The sequence below is a fragment of the Macrosteles quadrilineatus genome, unplaced genomic scaffold (genome assembly GCF_028750875.1).
Source record: "Macrosteles quadrilineatus isolate MER2022 unplaced genomic scaffold, UCM_ALF_1.0 Scaffold_9__3_contigs__length_116548681, whole genome shotgun sequence".
Classification (NCBI taxonomy): domain Eukaryota; kingdom Metazoa; phylum Arthropoda; class Insecta; order Hemiptera; family Cicadellidae; genus Macrosteles; species Macrosteles quadrilineatus.
In genome coordinates this window covers 66,648,402-66,668,102 of record NW_026542602.1, presented here as the reverse complement: position 1 = coordinate 66,668,102, position 19,701 = coordinate 66,648,402, and the positions used below count along the sequence as shown (strand labels likewise).

The 19,701-nt window shown below is 37.2% G+C and overlaps 1 protein-coding gene across 2 annotated transcripts in view; it reads right to left on the bottom strand.

The window, feature by feature from the left end:
* The window catches only part of LOC129002433 (low-density lipoprotein receptor-related protein 2), a 374,692-nt gene that overhangs the window by 19,164 nt on the left and 335,827 nt on the right, over positions 1–19,701 (bottom strand). For both annotated transcript variants that reach the window (XM_054430228.1, XM_054430229.1), the window contains 22 exons: positions 19,400–19,571; positions 18,968–19,193; positions 17,892–18,110; positions 17,032–17,350; positions 16,223–16,424; positions 15,606–15,828; positions 15,188–15,408; positions 13,180–13,487; positions 12,297–12,507; positions 11,564–11,824; positions 11,250–11,433; positions 10,492–10,673; positions 9,728–9,951; positions 8,988–9,211; positions 8,005–8,216; positions 7,447–7,630; positions 6,440–6,662; positions 4,913–5,248; positions 4,361–4,604; positions 3,405–3,696; positions 1,874–2,042; positions 807–959 (listed from right to left, as the gene is read on the bottom strand). In XM_054430228.1, the coding sequence (XP_054286203.1) occupies positions 807–959; positions 1,874–2,042; positions 3,405–3,696; positions 4,361–4,604; positions 4,913–5,248; positions 6,440–6,662; positions 7,447–7,630; positions 8,005–8,216; positions 8,988–9,211; positions 9,728–9,951; positions 10,492–10,673; positions 11,250–11,433; positions 11,564–11,824; positions 12,297–12,507; positions 13,180–13,487; positions 15,188–15,408; positions 15,606–15,828; positions 16,223–16,424; positions 17,032–17,350; positions 17,892–18,110; positions 18,968–19,193; positions 19,400–19,571 (4,989 nt within the window). The remainder of the gene's footprint in view (positions 1–806; positions 960–1,873; positions 2,043–3,404; positions 3,697–4,360; positions 4,605–4,912; positions 5,249–6,439; positions 6,663–7,446; positions 7,631–8,004; positions 8,217–8,987; positions 9,212–9,727; positions 9,952–10,491; positions 10,674–11,249; positions 11,434–11,563; positions 11,825–12,296; positions 12,508–13,179; positions 13,488–15,187; positions 15,409–15,605; positions 15,829–16,222; positions 16,425–17,031; positions 17,351–17,891; positions 18,111–18,967; positions 19,194–19,399; positions 19,572–19,701) is intronic.

The window sequence follows — 19,701 nt, the reverse complement described above, 5'->3', positions numbered from 1 at the left end:
CATCAAAACATTGTTAACTCTGGTCCTTGGACATTTCACTTGAGGAAAACATGGTTAAAGAATTGTACTACTGATATATTCGTGATAGCAAAGATAACAGTAGATTCCATGGAAGGGTAGCGTGTTCCAGAAAAAGTTACAAAGTTGAGGAAGCCACAAACGCCTCCGTAAATGTCATTCAGTAGGTATGACGAATAGAAGATGGAGGCAGAGTTGGCCATCACGGCCAAATCAAGGTATTGCTGGTCAAGGCGCTTGTTCATTGCTTCTGTCAAAACGAGAAAGACAACTGGAAACAACAGATGGATGTAAGCGTAAGGGTTCTCTGCGTGTCCTGATTTTACGATCGCCTCAGCCGCAATGAGCGATGTGTATGCAACTCTGCAAGTTCTTTGTGATCCGAAGAACAACTGTTTCAATCTTCTGTTGTTGTGCACCATGTAATCAATCAACCCTAGTACTCCGAAGATAAAACTCATTGCCAAACCGATTGAAACAAACTTCAAGTCTTGACATTGTAAGAAGGACCATCCTGACGATACTGCGAGCAGGGTGTTGGCGATAGCAAGGTCTGTGTTTGATGACATATTTGTTTTCAGAAAAGCACAGAAAGTACTAATAATTTTGTATTACCTCACGACTATTTCTATGTTACCATAGATATCATCTAACAAAAGTGTCTGTAATAAATAATTACCAGCATGTAAAAATTACATGAATACCTTTAAGGGTGGAGGTTTGTGTGTTTAAAATGTTTCATTTCCTAGACTTCTAAGCTAAGACACACACAAAATTATGTTACTCACTTCCAGAACCAGGGAATACATTTTTCGTCGTCTCCTCCACAGCGATGTTGGCCGTTTGTGCAGTTTGCGAGACAAGTGTGGTTATCATGAGACAAGATGAACTGGTTCGGACACGCACAGCGGTAGCTTACTGGCATCTTTGTGTCCTCATACCTACAACATACACATTTAGGTTACTTAGGCAACTTACATTTCAGAATTTTTTGAGAATAGGATGCTTACCTGAATGGCACAAGAAACACAAAACTAGTACAGTACAACCTCTTTAATCCGAACACCTGTAATCCGAACGTCCACTAATCCGAACTCCTCATTGCTGTACACACAGTAAAGTGTAATTGCTGCACTCACTACTGTACACAGTACAGTAGTTCTTTATTGTAAATTGTATTTATTGATATACGCACTGTAATTATTTTAATTGAAATGTACAGTACCTACTGTTTATTCCCTATGTTTACTACTGTATTAAATAAACACTGTATTTTACTTTATAAAGCATTTTACACTTTTCCCTAGCTATTGTTATGTAAAAACAACAATATGTTCTGTAATCCGAACTATTTAATAGTCCGAACTACCCCCGGTCCCAATTAGTTCGGATTAAAGAGGTTCTACTGTAGTACACTTTGTGTTTCATGTATTAGTTTGGACTCTTTCCCATTCTCTTGGGCTCTTCTAACCCATTCAGAAAAACCTGCTATACCTATCCTCATAAAAAATCCTAAAAACCTAGGCCCTTGTGCTTTAATAAATGAAGGTAAAAAATAAGATAAATGAATCACAGTAGGCCATTCCTTAAACCAACTATGGATCAAATGCCACTCAGTTCTACCACCTCTGCCTGGACGAAAATAGAGGTCAGTTCATCTGCCCTGAATTAACCTTCCTTTCATATGAATTTAATGACTTCCTCATTCCTACCCTTATCGCAGTAACAATGTGGAGTTACGTGTAAGAACAGTTTTGTTATTTACCACACAGAAAAATGAAAAGCGGAATAAATAACTGACTTTTTCAAGTATTTTTCGTTTCTCAAGTTCTTTTCAAGCCATGCATTGACTGACCCGTCAGGACTAGCGTCGACTCCAGGTACAGGCATGAGCAGGCACAGATGTGAGCAGCCCCCGTTGTCTCCGCCACAGGGGTTGGGGTAGGGCAGCTGCCTCAGGGGGTGGAACACATGGATGTCGTACGGACGGTGAGTGGTGTTGCGCAGAACTTGCAGCTCGTGGCCTGAAATATAAACAGATTGTAAAATAGGAAATAATACATCCCAAACCTCACGTAAATACTACCATTATTAAGTCAGTTCCTGTTTGAAAAATTAATAATAGCTGTATGTCTTTTTGTAAGTTGTATACTACACTGGCAGTTATCAGCTATTTGAGTTGGGTCGTAAGGCTGTACTGTGTGACAGCCCAGACAACATAGCTTTCTAACGAAATATGTCACTAGCACTAGCTAATTGAAAATAGTGAATTATAATGAGGGGCGGGAAGGAGACCCGATGGATTTATCGCTTTTATTATTGATGCTTCTGTTTTCAAAGCTATAGCTTGTGCTGCTAAGTTTTCTACAAACTTCATTAACTGAAGCTCTGACTTCTCAGGATTTAGCCGGCAATCTTCTAATTAAGAGGTGAGCACACCAATTATTGCTTACATTTAGTAGAAGTATACAATCAATGGCTGTATCCACATTAATTAAGAGCCCTACATTCCTGAGAAACTAATTGAATTTCTTTAACAACACCACAGTTTTAAACTACTGGTCTATGATTAACAAACATATATCATAGAAACAAAATAAGGAAAGTGGTTGTTTCCAACACAAACCCTTCCTAAATATAAATGTTTACACACATATCTAGTTCCAAAATATTTTCTGGAAATATTGTTTTCATCACTCCGTAACGAAAGTAACTATTTTCGATAACAGCTGACATCAATGAAAGTACCGGTAGTCGTTTCCCAAGCTCTAATTTAGGGCGAGGGAAAATCGATCAGCTGATTTTCCCTCGCTCTAAATTTACTTTCCCTCGCTCTCAATTAGTTATCCATCTATTCTCTACGCACGCTAGTGTTTTGTTACAGTTTAATTTAATGATTTGAATCAGCTAAATGTATTATTAAAAGTAGATTTATTCTTTTATTTTCATGTTTAAACAAAATTAGTTGAGAAATATAGGTACGTAAGTTTCCTTTTAGAAGATTTTTTTTATTTTGATGTTCAATCAAATTAATTGAGAAATAAAATAGTTGTAATATTACTGAGGTCTGCTAATCTGTGTTTTTGCGTTGTGATGAAAAGTATCGTTCATAACTCGTACCAAAAGTTATTATCCGGCACTTGCTCCATTATTCCCGTCCTCGGCTTTGCCTCGTACGTGAAAATAGTTCTCAAATTGGGGTTCCCTGTGTTTGGCTTTGCCTCTCACAAAAACTTGAGCGCGCGACGGAAAATGCCACTTTCGGTCCTAGTAATGAAATATACTATTATTATTAATTAAGATTTTGAAGGGGAAGAAAACGACCTTTCTTTAAGTTGTGTAATGAATTATTACAACTTTAGGAAGTTTAAATCCCTAAAACACACCTGTGAACTTGTTGGCTCTCGTCACCGCCTTCATGTTCCAGTCCGTCCAGTAGATGTAATCCTCGAACAGTGAGATGGCAAACACATGAGGAACCTTGTCTCCAGACAATACTATGTGTCGATGACGACCCTCCAAATCAGCTGATGCGATGTAGTCTAGATGAGCGTCGGCCCAGAAGATCCTCTCGGAGAAGTAATCAATCGTCAAAGCGTTCGGCCAGGCAATATCGTTCTCATAGGTCAGGATACGAGTGAAATTGCTACCGTCCATTCCCATTTTACCGATGAAAGCCTGAAATTAAAATAATAATTAGGTTCCAAGTAATAGAAAGATAAATTGGATGGTGGCTTCTATAGTCGTAACTGTAATTATTACAATCTTACTAATGCTTAGGTCTTTTTGGAGGCAGAATTTCCAAAATATTTCTATAATTTCATTTTTGTACTGTTATGTTAAGGCAAGTGCTTCTTTCACTCTTTTTCTAAAATGTGTCTTTTATTATTGGATGTACATACCAACTTATATTGTATTATTTTTATTTTTATCACCTAATGTTTTCTAAAACCTTTTCCAGACTTTTTCTATACTATAGCCGAATAAATGGCAACTGAGGCCAAAATAATTTCTTTGTGGAATTGAACGTCATATTTGCACTATATTCACTTTTCTAACCAGATATTGCTCTGAACCAGTGGAGTAGAGGCCAACTTTTTTCCATGAATTTCCACCAATAAAAAAAAAAAAATATTGGCTTATGCTATGAACACCACTTACATAAATAGCATGGTGGCATTTTTCTCGGTTGATTTACATAAGAGTATACAGTAACATCAAAATCATTTTACATAGGCCTAATACATAAATTATGCAGATGAAGGAACAGATGATTGGAGACAAACAATAGTACTTGATACATAAAAAATGTTTTTCCACTAGTATGTGGTATCAAAATTACCTGTAAGTGCCAGCTAGTGAAGTACAGATAGCCGATGCCAGGATGGACAGCCAGTCCGCGAGGGTCTGGGATGCCAGAGTACAGCGTCTTCCGTTTGGTGCCGTCCAGCTCCGCTACGTCCAGATGTTTGCTGTGTCTGTCCAACCAATAGAGTTTCCGTCCCACCCAGTCCACAGCGACGCCCTCCAGTCCGTGACTGTCATGGCGGATGACAGGCTCCTTGTCTTGTTTGTTGATGTGGGACCTGTTGCAGACAACAGACAACCCAACTCAAAACTTGAGAAAAAGTATCCACAGATTATTGTTCTTGAAAATATAATAAGGGTTATTTGTACAGCCGTAGTGTGAGTAGACAAATACTGGTGGAAATTATAAATAAAACGTGATTCATCGGAAAATACTTGCATGGATTTTGGATACAGTAACTTATACAGTAGCACTACTTGTTCAAAGTTTGTTGAATGACGAAAGGAATGTCAACAAGAAAATTGACATTGCAATAATATCACAATCAATATGAAAATTTATTTACAAGAGACGTTTATGACCAACCTGAATATTGTCTTAGCACTGACGTCACAGTAGTAGACGTAGTTCTCCCGGTAGTCAAAGTCGAGCGCCACAACGTTCATGAGTTCCTGTTGTACGATGGCGTAGTGAGTTCCGTCCAGACTCATGTTGCGCACGTAGTACTTGTTGGTGAACACCAGCCAGGGGTTTGTTCGGTCGCGCCTCTTGCACGAGTGCTCGTCCAATGCTCGATCGTAGTAAGTCTCATCACATTTGCAGTAGTAGCTACCAGGGGTGTTGCTGCAGTATTGGGAACACACTCCCGGTGTTTCTATGCACTCGTCTATGTCAGTGCAAGCCTTGCCGTCTTCCATGAGTCTGCAAAGTAATTAGTAATTAAGAAAAAGTTTTCAGTTCATTTTTTACTGGCCAAGACTTTATTTGTTGTATTTGAAAAAAACATACGGTTGATTAGTAAGCACAATTACATAAAAACTTGTTGAATACAAGAATATTAGTTTCATTTGAATATTTTTAAGATTGTTGACATAGATTTCCTCAGGTAATCCTTGAATCCTTCTATTTTACCCGCCCTATTTCATACACCTGCCTTTTTAGTTAACAACAGAAACGCGATTGCTCTGAAACAAAAATTCCTTATTGCTAACAATGCTAACTAGTAGGGATGGTCAAGTCTCGAAATTTCGGGAAATTTTCGGGAAATTATAAATCTCGTTACGCGAGACGAGATTTCTTTTTGGCCGAGATTTTTATCGAGACGAGAAAAAAAAATAAAAAATTAAAAATTAAAAACGCCTGCAGAAAGTCAATGCAATACCCGCAATACAGGAGCGTGTTGTAGTTGCGTTTCCTTTGCGAAGGCGTTCTTATTTAATTAATTCTTTAAATGTAAATATTACTTTAATTATTTAAATAATATTACTTTAATAACATTTGAGAAGTTTTCTTAACTGTAAGCAGTGTGAGGAATGTTTTATTACTATAAAAAGTCAAAACAAGTAACTATTTTATAAAAATTTATATTGCTTTTATTTTATGATTTATTTTATTTTAGGATAAGTTGAACTCTATCCTAACTGATATCACTATGTTTTCTAATCGTAGGCATTTTTAATAAGTTAGGCGTGATTAATAAAAAAATGTTATGCTGATGTTTTTTAATAAAATATTGTAAATATTCTTGCCTATTATAATTATTTTTCTATTTAAACAGTCATCTAACAATGTTACAAAATCAGGTAAAAATTTTGAACGTGTATTTCCCGTTGTGTATGAGAAGGGAAATCCCGTCTCGATCTCGTCTCGAAATTTTATGAGAAATAAAAAATCTTGTCTCGTCTCGTCTCGAACTAAAAATCCAATCTCGTCCATCCATACTAACTAGATATGTTGAGTTTGTTTGGGTTATAATGGAAGTAATGTAACTTATTGGTCTATTTCAACTCCTCCGTGTGTATTTTTTATATCCACTTGGATTGTGAAACAAATTCTTACAAAACGTTAGAGACTTAGAAAGTACAACATAAAAAATACTTTTAATTTTCATACTTGTATCCGGTGTTGCACTCGCAATAGAAGCCTGTGAGAGTGTTGACACACTTGTGACCGCATTGGTGCACCTCTACCCGAGCACACTCGTCCACGTTGCAGTGAAGCGGCTCGTCACTGTCGTCTGTGCAGTCCGACACCTTGTTGCACACCAGGCGGTAGTCGATACATTGGCCGTTGGTGCATTGGAACTGGCCTTCAGGGCATGTACTGGCTTCCTTCTCTGAAAACATTTTGTGGTGTGAATGAAAAAATATATAAATTGTAAGTTGGAGTTTTTTGCTTAGAAATAATGTGCTGAACCAATCTTTGTGAGAATCTCAAGTACAACTAATTTATGGTGCTATACTCTGTTTAAAAAATTTTGGCAGTTAAATAAGGGGAAGTTCCCCCACTTATTTTTGTTTAATGTAAGTTGCAATTGATTGACGGGTTGAATAAATGTTTGTTTTACATCAGCTGTTTAGCTTTGTTTTAAAAGGTAGGGCCAAGTGGAGGGGATACATTTCTTTCAGAACCGTCTAAATTTTGTGAACAGAGTATGGATAAAATATTTAACCCCAGGTACCTATGATTAAAAATCCCTAACATTAGAAAATATTTTTGTGTTAATTATTCAGTTGTTTAGTGATGGTGAGTCCATTTTATTTAAGAGACTAGTAGATTTCCAATCAGGATTGCAAGAACAATTTTTAGGACATTTCAGGATTTGGAATATTTAGGTACTTCCTAATCTGAGAATGGGATCAGATGGTGCAATCTGGTACAGTACAGATAGCAGATGATAGAATGACATAATAATAACTTTGTTTTTTACCAATTGTGATAGATATAATGTCCACATATCAATAATGCCTATGCCTTTCAACAACATTATCTGAAAAACAAGCTTGAATTGAACAGAATATTTAATTGAAAAGCTCAATGACAATCTATGACACAATTCAATGCACAACTTTTCATATCTTAACTGGTCCTGAAGTAAAACTCCACTGAACATTACTTACTGCAGTCAAACTCATCCGAGTTATCCCCACAGTCGTCCTCGCCATCGCAATGATAAGTAGATCGGATACATTTGAAGTTCTGACAGTGGAACTCAAGCTCCGTGCAGTTCTTGTAGACAGAGTGACAGTCCTTGCCTTCGTCTGTGCCGTCACCGCAGTCGTTGTCATGGTCACAGGTCCAACCCTGCAAAAAACATAACATTTTGTACTTTTGACTTAAGTTACCAAAGTTGCAGACAGGAAGCAAATTTAACGTTTGGAAATTCTTGGGGAGGAGGACCTCTCATTCTTAGTTCAAAGAGCTGTTAGTTACAGTTAAATATTCTTATGTTTTGTGTAATAGTGTAAAATTTAGTGTTTCTTGTGCCAGTTTGGAGTCTTTTTCATTCATGTAAGCCGGCTATCTTCATTAAAATATCCTAAATACATCTTGTGCTTGATGTTAGATACTTATAACTATTTAAGTTATTGCATGAAAGTAGATCTTATGAATGGATTCAAACAAACTTCACAATAAAATTATATTCTATTTGAATTATTCAAACTCATTGTCATTACCTTGTTGATACACCGTCCGTTGCCACACGTGAACTGGTCGGGGCTGCAGGTGGGGGGAGGGGGGCAGCTCAGAGCCGTCGTGTTCTCGTCAGCCCCGTCAACACAGTCTGGGTCCCCATCACACACCCACTTACGGGGAATACACTGCGCTCGGCCCCACGCTTTGTTGGCAGCACACGTAAACTCTGTCTCTTCATCACACTTGCGCTCGTCTAAAAAATGTGTTTACATGAGATAAATACAGTCAAAATATTAGGATTTTGAAGTTTCACATATGATTTTTTTTTAATTTCCCAAGGAGTGAGAGCAAACTATGTCATTATCATTATCAATGCATTGAGATGGGGAAACAATGATGTGTGTTTCAACCTTAACTAAAGTAAAGAGTGAGCATCAAATGGAGTAATATAACTTTTCGAGGTTTTACTTTTACTTTGTAGACCAAGTCCAATGACCAAGAAAAGGTCCTAAGTGAGGTACAGATTTTAATTTGGAGAATCTAAAGCCAGCGCCTTTTCTCATCAAGATCAAACCAGCTAATTTCTGATTAGTAGGTGAGCACTATAACCACTTAGCTCTATAGGTACATTTACTTATTTTATTTTTATTTAAAAAAATATATTTATTCAATATTATTTCAATCTGTTTACAATACTTCAAAACTATTTCATCCCCTACTCTTTTCAAAGTGTAACTGAGTATGTTGTTTGAACAATCGCTTACATCTTTTTATTATTATTTTCAACAGCATTGTTTTATTAATAAGTTTTGGCTTAATCTAAAATCCAATATCTCTTTGTTGAAGACATGTTCCATTCCCAGTACACCCAAAAATCATGTGGGTTTGGAAAGTTTTTCCAAAAAGCGTTTGACTAACTATGCTCTCTCTCTACTACTCTGAAAAACTCTCTCTCTCCCTTACTCTTCTCTGAAAGAAAAAAAAACGATAGGCGTGGACAAGAAGTAAGTCTGTTAACACTTACTGCATTGGTGTCTGGAATCTTCGTCCGAGTTGTCCATGCAGTCATTGTCACCGTCGCAGATGTAGATACGAGGTATGCAGTTTCCGTTGTCGCAAGTGAACAGATCGCCAAAGCAGGTGCGGCCTTCAGACTTGCAATACTCTGGGGGTTCATCAGATCCATCGCCGCAGTCATCGTCTCCATCACAATACCAGGTGGCAGGGATACAGCGATGGTTGGGACATCTGCAATATTGTCACATTCTGATAAAGACATCTTAAAAGACATTGAGACATATCATTAATAGTTTTGTTTGTTAAGGTTAAGGTTAAGAAGATAAGTACTGTTATTCCTTTGACTTTGGATATGTAGAATTTCTTTTTGTCATTGAACCATTTTCAGCAGTTGAAGTAAGTTATCTCTAGGGCTGCTGTTGGCTAAATAGTACTTTTGGTTTTGGGCTAAAGGGGCTAAAAGCTTCCTCCAAATTGGAGAATGGAAAAATAAGACATATATTACGTCCTAAAAACGTAAGGGAGGTTTTTGGATACTGTTCTGAGGGTTCAAAATAGCTTTAGAAAGTCACCAACAGCATTAAAATATTTAAATTACCAAATTTTCCAAGGAAGAACTTTGGACCCACATCCCAAAGACCCCCGGTTAACACCCTTGAAAAGGTCCTTGAACCGTCAATGCAAGGAATCGTATTGCCATTAGACTTTCTGAACATTACAATGTTGGATATGCTCAGCACTACATACCTGAAGCTGTTGGCGGGGCAGGTACGTTGAGCGCAATGTATGGGGTCTTCATCACTGTTGTCCCCGCAGTCGTTGTCCCCGTCACACAGCCAGTAAGGCTCCACACAGATGTTAGTTTTCTCACACTTGAGGTGGTTAGCGGGGCAAGTCGTGTTCTTGCCACATCTCTCGTGGGTCTCATCCGACGTCACGTTGTCTTTGCAGTCGTTCATGCCGTTACACACCTGGAAGATTAGTTTGATTTTGTGACTAAATTCTATTGGAGTACCATTGATGATGGATTTGAGCTTAGGATGTAATTGATTTATTTATTAATAATTTAATTAAAATTCCATCTTATTTTAATATGTGAAGTTCTTTTTTTAACATAAAATATATTCCACATTCGATTTTTACAGCTTTGTATAGTCTGTTTTATGGAGCCTATCTCCTGACGCTCCGTCTACTTGGATACTGGCCAGTGGTTCAGGGCCCAGGCCAGTCCCAGGTAGATGAAAAATCATGAGACAGGTTTCACCATACAGACTATAACACTGTAGAGATTCTTTAAGCTGAGATAGAAAAAAATATATATTAGTAGGGGAACAAATGGTCTTGTCTTGTATTTTTATTTTATTATAAAGGATATTTGAAAGACAATTTGTCCATAGTTATCAAACAACCTAATAATCTGCAAAAGTTTGAAAAATCTAAAAAAAGCAAATTGGTTTTTAACATCTAATAACTAATTGGATTTTAATTGGGTTTCCATCTGCACTGCCTACCTGAGTCATAGGAATACACCGGCTGTTGGCACATGTAAACTCTCCCTTGGTACAGGGAGGATAGTTGCAGCCGATCTCGTCTGATCCGTCCCGACAGTCATTCTCATGGTCACACTTCCATGAGCGGAATATGCATCGTCCGTTGTTACAGCGGAACTCGTTTGGACTGCATGAGTGGTATGCTGCAAGGAAATCGTGGTTATGCAGTTTTTCTGTTTCAGAGTATGCCTACTGTAAAAATGTTCAAGAGATGGCACGTGATTGGTAAAGTAAAATCGACTACAATCGATGTACCATAATGAAACTCAGCAACATTCAAAATTTCATTTTCATGAAAATTCTATGTCTTGAATATAGTAAGGAAATAAGAATGTAGATTAAAAATAAGAAAGGGAGGAAAAATAAATTTGAGTGGTGAGCCTTATCTTAAGTTATTCATTAAATTACCATGTGTTAATATGGCTAGATTTTATTGAAACGATGAAAGCAATAAAGAAATATATTTTCTCCCTCACTGTATAGCACTATGTATTTCAATTTAATAATAACATAAGCCTAATGCATGCAATGAGTTGCAATGATGTTGCAATGTAATAGTAGTTCGCCCCGAAGATGGAAAGCTACTACGCATCCGAAACATCGGCCTCTAGTCTTACTCATTCAACAACGCCTAGAACTTAGTCGACCGGAAGACATAGATTTGACAATCTACCAAAGCCTACCATCTATAAGCCTAATGTTGCTGATTATCAACTCACTGCAGTAGTTGACGTCTTCATCGGAATTGTCTCCGCAGTCGTCATCTCCGTCACAAGCCCACATGCGAGAGATGCACTTGCCATTGGCACAGTAGAATTTGTTAGGCTCACAGGTCAGGTTCTTGGCCACACACATACGTCCCTCGTTGACTAGTTTTGTTGAGTCGTTGCACTTGCATTCAGCCTAAAAACATAGAGGAGTAATCATTCTACCATTCTCATTGCATAACTTTCAAACTAGTTTTAAATGTTTTAATATTTATATTTTCTTCCCATAAAACATTGTATTAAGTTTAACCGATTGACCCACTCACCATATTGTTAGGCGCAGGATGACACGACTGGGCACACCCTCCGTTGTTGATATGGCATGGGTTGACGGTGCATTTCTGCCTCTCCGCAGAGTAAACCTGTATGTCCCTCGGAGAGTCTTCTAATCTCTTCACCATCTCCACCATGTTAGCGCCTGTGTGCTTCTCAGCTCTGTACACCCCTCTCAGTTGTAGGTCCGTCCAGTAGATGTAGTTGCGGTGGACAGTGATCGCGAACGGGTAAATCGTTGCTGATATTAACACCTAGGGAGATAGATTCGGATTATTCATCAACGTATGAATGAGTGAAAAGGGACAGAATCTCTTGAAAATGGTTTGATGAATAAAATTAATTTTAAAATCTAACGAGTACCAGTACACACTCAAATATTTTCCTAATGTTGGATAGAAAAGATGCATGAAACGAACCTTGAGCCAGAAAGTAAGAAAATAGTATTTTTTACTTCCATAATTCCTTTCAGAAAACTTTCCCACTCATTACTCTAATTTATTTTGATCAAGAAGACTTTATCAACTTTTTATTATTTTATAAAGTCATGTTTCAGATAGTAATGTGGCAATTTTTCTTCCAGATTCATAAGCTGAAGTAATCTAATTTCCATTCAAAAATATAAAAACATTCCCTCAAAAAATAAGTTTTGGAATCCTTTTTCAATGCATTTTAACTTATATTGAGACCTACATACTTATTCCTATTACAATATACATTGCTCACCTCTCTGTTTTGTCCAGTTAGCGTAGACCTTTCAATCTTCTCTCTGACTGCATCCGTCCAATACAACATTCTTTCATCAAAGTCAATAGCAAGTCCGCTCGGTTGGCTCAGATCTCGCTCAATGATCGTTCGTTTCAGACTTCCAGCCATCGTGGTGCGGAATATCTTACCTGACGTGCCAAACCTTCCCCAGTCAGTGTAGTATAACGAGCTGAAACAGTGGATTGAAATTGTTTTAGTAAATCAACAAAAACTAATCACAGCTAATATTTATTTATTGAACAGGTCCTATAGAATACAATGATTGGATGGAACGGACAAGTTATAAAAAAAAGTTTCCCAACATATCCAAAATAAATCCTACATTTTTTGTTTTTTGCATGTGAAAAAGGAAAGTTCCATACATTCTGTAATTTTAGTTGTTATAATTTTGGTTTGGACTGCTTTCCATCAAGAATGTAGGTCTTGCCAACTGACTAAGTACACACTGTGACTGGATTCCCTTGGAACTGCCAGAAAAGAATGTTAAGTAGACATACTTATTCACAACAAGTTTTTGTTAAGTCTACATAGTAAATAATAGATTTCTCCAAATGCATCAGCAAATTTTCAAAATAGAGGGATTAAAAGCAAATGAAAAAGGGTTTATAAAATGTCAGTCTGCTGATTTACTTCATAAACTTAAAGATATTATCACAGAACACACAACTGATGTTATTTATAACTTTTTGGTATAAATCCACTATGATTTAGCTAGTAAGAACTCAATCTATTGATGTGTGTGCATCAAACCATGTTCCCATATTATTACAGAGCTAAGGTAAATTTTAGTGGTAAAGTGAAGCATTTAATTAACAAAATATGATGTAACAAGATTTCTCACCCATTGCAAGGATCGACGACAATCGCTCTCGGCCTTTCCACTCTGGCGATCATCACCAAGTCGGATCCGTCCATGTTCATCGCGTAGATGCTGTTGTTGCTCGAGTCCGTCCAGTAGATCTTCTTCTGCGTCCAGTCGTAAGCGATACCCTCCGGGTTGATCCCTCGGTTGATGATCTGCTTGACTTTGTCAGTGCTGGGTTCGCCACTAGGTACTTGGGCGATGCGCGCCCAAGGACGGATCTGCGTGAACAGCAACATCTTGTCCTCGTAGTCAAAGTCCACTCCCACCACGTTCGTGAGGTTACCCTGAGAATGAGATATTTTAATAAACTTAAACTGTGTTGGTTTGGTTTGGAACATCAGGGTGTACACAATTTCAAAAATTTCTTATTATTCTTACTGCGGGAGCAAGTTACTAGACAAAAATGTGTACGAAGCACAGTTATCAAATGTGTAATTTACACTATGTGCTTGCTTGGATTAGAAACCTAATTAATGTAGATGTAGATGTTAATGTTAATGTAGCAAAATGAACATAATCAATTATCCAATCAGTGTCACCACAGAGAAAGAAATTACAGAGGAAAAGTTAAATTTTACACTTAAGTGGTGTCTAGCACTAGTTGCTGGTGTCTAGGACAAAGCCCAACACCGCCCCCTAGCTATTAGTTATTCCAATATTCAGTTAAAGGAACTATGTTTCTTCAGAATAGCTTATGGACATCTCCTAACTTCTTTAGATGCATTATTCTAAACAGACAGGTATCATAAACAACCACAAAGTTATTAAAATCAGATTTGTTTGAATCACAACACCAAAGTATGTTGCAATGTTGGTACCTCTGGTGGTGGGGGGAGTCATTGCTAGGCCTCGGCCCGCGGCTGACAATCGTCCCGTTCACATTGCAGCACAAACAGAACAGCACAAGCCCACATATTTACTAACTCCAACAAGGTTTACACCAAGTTTGCAACTTAAATATTCTTAACTTTTTGGATATTTTAAAACCCTCTATGAGGAAGAAGTTATCAAATCTAAATCAACAATGTTTGTGATTTTTATAAAGTAAATTTTGTTAGGCTTATACCCACACTTAAGTACAACCCCAGAGAAGAACTTGCGCCATGTTAGTGTTTTACCAATAATTACTCAAGAAATATTAAGAAACACAAAGTTGACTGAAAAAATTTTGAAGATTGGAAAAACATAATACTTACATAGCACAAAAATTCCAAACACTGACACAATACAGGGTGATTGATATAAGTGTGCCAGCCGTTTTATTCGAAAACCATAAAAGATATCAAAAAAAGTTAAATGGTAAGTGCCTTGGACTTTTTATTTAAAAAATTGTAGTCAAGTCGAAAAAATTATTTTAACCGCCATTTTTCCAATATGGCCGCCAACTTTGATTTTTCTTATGGAACACCCTGTATTTTATGATGTATTCTGGTAGAAAATGTAATTTTAAGACGATTTTATTCTTGTGATTTTTTTCATAAACCTAACCGTTTCAAAGATAATAATGGTTTAAGTTGTGAAATTTTGAATGGTTTTCGAATAAAACAGCTGGCATGCTTGCTTAGGCCTGTATCGAAACTCTTTCTCATGCAAAAATTTCAAAACTTTAACCATTATTATCTTTGAAACGGTTAGGTTTATGAAAAAATGACAAGAATAAAATCATCTTAAAATTACTTTTTCTACCAGAATACATCATAAAATACAGGATGTTCCATAAGAAAAATCAAAGTTGGCGGTCATATTGGAAAAATGGTGGCTAAAATATTTTTTTGGACTTGACTAAAATTGTTTAAATAAAAAATCCAAGGCACTTACCATTTAACTTATTTTGATATCTCTTATAGTTTGCGAATAAAACGGCTGGCACACTTATATCAATCACCCTGTCTGTATGTGATCTTAATGATTTTATTAAAGTCACACAAACCAGAATTAATAATTTTAAACTTAAGTAGAAATTTTCAAAAGATGTCAAACTCACTAGAGGCCTGAAGGGTACACTGGTTGAAGCAGGATCTAAGTTGACAGCTCGAATTTCAGTCCGAGTCGCAAACACCAGGTATTCGTCCACAGTCGAGCACTTGGTCCGTTGTCCGTTGAGGATCTGCCCTGTGGCGCAGTCACACTTGTATTGGAAACTGCCCAGCGAGGTTAGACTGTCTTGTGGGTAGGAGAAACACAGCTGTTCACATCCACCGTTACCTGTGTCAGGAAAAAAACAGAATAAAATTAAAATATTCATATAAAAAATACTACCAGCCTATTTCAATTTTTTGTTAGTTTTTCAGGAGTGTGTAATTTACTAACTGTGATTAATGTACTTTCGACAATAATTGTTGCATCATGCATCGTAGCCATATAAAGGCCAATGTTTGTTTTTGAAAGTTTTTCGTACGTACCAAAGCGTCTACAAGGGTTGTTGTCGTCAGGAGGCTGGTTGGCTACGTCGTAAATGACAATGTCTCTCAGTTTAGACAGTCCCGTCCTAACTGGAGTGGCGGCATCTGTGTTGCCAGGTAGCTTGGAAGCCTTGTACACTGTCTGTAGGTTGCGGTCCACCCAGTACACGTCACTCATGTGTACTGCAATGCCCATCGGGTTCGGTAGGTTACGACGCACCACCTGTAAACGTTTTATTTACTCATATTGCACTTCATTGTGCAGAAAGCATCTACCAAATATAATCATGTAATCTATGTACTTAACACAATAAGGGTTTTCTTTGTTACATCTCTCTTTCAATTGTCCTACCGTTTTTACAATTGAGGAGTCATTTTAAAGCTTATGGTCTTTAGTAGTTTTAACCACCTAATAACTGTCCCAAACAACCATAATATTAGAAAGCTAAAAGGGCAATGCATTTTTTCAAGTTATTCCTCAGAAACAAGTTATTAACCCCATTATAGTGCAAATTTTACACACAAATCCTCTCAAATAAATAATAACGTTAATAACACAACTAAATATTACTGGGGAAATTCTGACCATAAATCACACTTTTCTATAAGTGTCTTACCTGTCTGTTTCCTCCGTTGTAAGATATCTTCTGTATCATGTCCAGTCGAGCGTCAACCCAGTACACGTCGTGTGTCAACATGTCGACTGTGAGGTCTCGTGGTGTGCTGATACCCGAGGTGACTATCGGTGACCACTTCTGTCCGTCGAGATAGGCCTTGCCGATACGTGGGTACTGGCCGTAGTCTATCCAATACAGGTACCTGGGGGATTTTACAATAAATTAAAACATCTTTGGTTAAAACTTAAATAAAGCTTTCACAATTATGTTTGTGATATATATTGTGTGTGGTTATATAGAATTCATTAAAATTTCGGTTAGTTCGTCCAGAGATCGTGATCGCTGGAAAATCTCTATCATTTCCCCCGCTCTTTAGGAAGTCCCCGCTCAATAGAGTAAAAAAAAATATAAATATATAATTATTTACAGTTGGCTACTTTGAAAACCAAACACACAAACCCTTTCAGAGGAAGAAATTCCCTTGACCACTCAATTGTAAGGGAGGAAGTCAGGCAATGTGTGCCAGAACTAAATATATGTGGCGATTTGACTTGTGACTTAAAGAGAAGTATAATAGTTTAGGAATTACTGAGGTCTTTTATTCTTTTTGTGTGTATTTTTGCGTTGTGATGAGAAGTGACTATCCAGTTGCTCCAAATATTTCCATCGTCAGTTTCACCTTCCACATGAAACTAATTTCTGTGTGAGGCAAAGCTGTACTGAAACTTGAAAACTTAAAAAATTCCACTTTCGGTACTAGTAATGATATCTACTATTTCAAAGCCATATAACTTCCAACGCAAGTTTACCTTTTGATCGGATTGACAGCCAACTCCTTGGGTGCATCTGAGGTGGTTTTGTAGATAACCTTCCTGTTGGATCCGTCAAGCCAGCAAACCTCAACGTAATTCTCGTGTGGGAAAACGTTGGTGAAGTACAAGTTTCCAGCGATCCAGTCAATAGTCAGTCCTCGTATTCCGTTAGATCCGATGCCATCCTTTATGACCGCCTGGAGTTCTGTGCCGTTCGGCCTCACTCGGTAAATACCGTTCCACGGTCCTCGGTTGAAGTCCACCCAGTAGATCCACTTCTCTTGGTAGTGCACGTCCACATGTAAGATATGGTGGCCTGAAAAAGAATGCAAGTTTAGTTAATCATACACAACTTTTGAAATATTAAAATAAATTAAACAAGGTGTAGCTATAAATCAAAATATTTTGCAAAAGCTATAAGCACACAAATCTTAATTACAAATTGATCAGGCTATCATAAGCCAAAGTTTGCTATTACTAAAATATGAGAAATAAATAAATACAAGTTCAAACTAAATTTAAGTATAAGTGAGCATAGAAACTAACCAGGATTAGTTATTTGCAAAGTGTTACCTTATACAGTCTTTAATATCCATTTATCTTAAGGACAATGTATGAAAGTGATTTGAAAAAATAGTGAAGAGTTAAAAATTGTATTTTAATCTCTCTGTAGCAGTAATGTACTTTATGAGTGTATTTTACTATTTTAAGCTGAATATAATTTAAGGGTGTGAGCAGAATAGATTGGATGTTCTAAGCTTTGTTTCTGATGACTGGGATCACCTGTTTCCTTAGCCAAGAATTTTTATGCGTACGTCAACGATCTATCGCAAAAAAAACTCTTTTACAAAACATACCAGGGCCAGAGATGGGGACAATGGCTTCAGACGAGTCCTCCAGACTGAACCCACGAGTGATGTCCAGTTGAGACACGACAGCGAATGTCTTGTACGCAACACAACTTCCATCTTCCTTCTTGTATCCGATGGAGCAATGGCATTCCCTCTGGTTGTTCTCAGTAGGGATACACAGCTGGGAGCAGCCTCCGTTGTTGGTCATACAGGGGTGGTTGGTCACTGGGAATAAACATGGATTGTTAGATTAAATTAATAATATTCCAGGTGCAACATTACCTGTTAATTTACTATTTACTATACAAAACTCATTTCCTGACAAAAAAGACAGTGTGGTTTTTAGTCACTGGTTCGATCTTAAGTGGAAAGATCCAGATGTAATTTGTCAACGTGCTATCAATTGATGTTATCTAACCAAAAGGTAGGAAGATAAATCTGGTCTAGTGGTAGAGCACAGGACTTCAGTCTTAAATCCCACCAAATCACCAATAGATTAAATTTAAGTGATAATGCCGCAACAGCTGGGTCTAGCCTGAAGTAATGTGAAAAACGCGCTTGGACTAAAGCCTAGCATCCAACGACAAAAAGAAGGAAAAATATTCAAGGTGTGAAAACAACCATTTAACTATTTAATTAAATTGACTCATGTTCATATTTTTTTCACATTATCATAGGCCCTTCATGTGATAAAATTTTAAAATCCTTTATGCAAATTTTCCTTAAAACAAATTTACTGAAAAATAAGTTATGATTTTGCATACAATGACTGTAGATAAAATGAGAGATTGTATTTCTTCATGTCTCATTATCATATTTTTCCATTGACTGAGCGGGGAATGCCTGTCAATGTTCAAAATGTTTAAATATTATGAATAATCAACAGTGAGGAAAAGCAACCCTAAAAAGATAGGGGAACGAATTTCTACTCAGTTTGATAATTAACTTGTTCCACAGCTTAAAACTTACTGAATAAGGACCGTTTAAAATTGAAAAAACTCATTAAATTGATGTACAAACAATAGGTATCCAAATAAAATCAATTGAAATTTATTTTTTACAAAAATGCTTAAGAAACTCACAAGGCCTCTTTCTAAAGATAGTGAATGTCTTGAGGTCAGGCTCATTGTCGATCATGGTCTTGCTGTTGTCGCCCGTCGCAATGTCTACCCTCTCCAGCCTCTCGTATCTCGGGTCCAAGTAGTACAGTCTCTTGTCATAGACTGCCAGCGCCTTGGGCAGTGAGATACTGTTCCGTTCATCCAGCAAGTCTCGCTTCCAGTTGCCGTCTGTGTCGATCACTATGATCTGTCATGAAAAAATGGGCCTGGTTACATGTTTGTAAAGCAAAAAGTTAACTTGTTTGGTAATATCAACCTGGTTATAGTGTTGGCTTTCAAATCTGAAGGTCCTGACTTGTTGGATTGTTTCCGAACCCAGATGCAATTTATCTTTGTTACCAATTGATTATGCTTTCTAAAAAAGTTTGAAGTTAGATAGTGCTCTACACTCACCTTGCTAGGGTATTGAGTACTGTAGTAGATAAGTTTCTCATCCAAGTCTATCGTGATCGCTTCAGGCCTAGTAATGTTGTTGACCAAAACCATTGAGTTACTACCATCCATGTTCACTTTACCAATCTTGGCGGATACTCCAAAACCCCCTTCGTCCACCCAATACAGTTTTCTGGAAAATAATTGACATGAGACATTTTTTTTACACTTTTCTTAATTTATTGTTGAATATTATTATGGCGAGTTGGTAAGTTTTAAAATATCAACCCGACCAACTCGTTAAAATTAATTGAAAAATATTT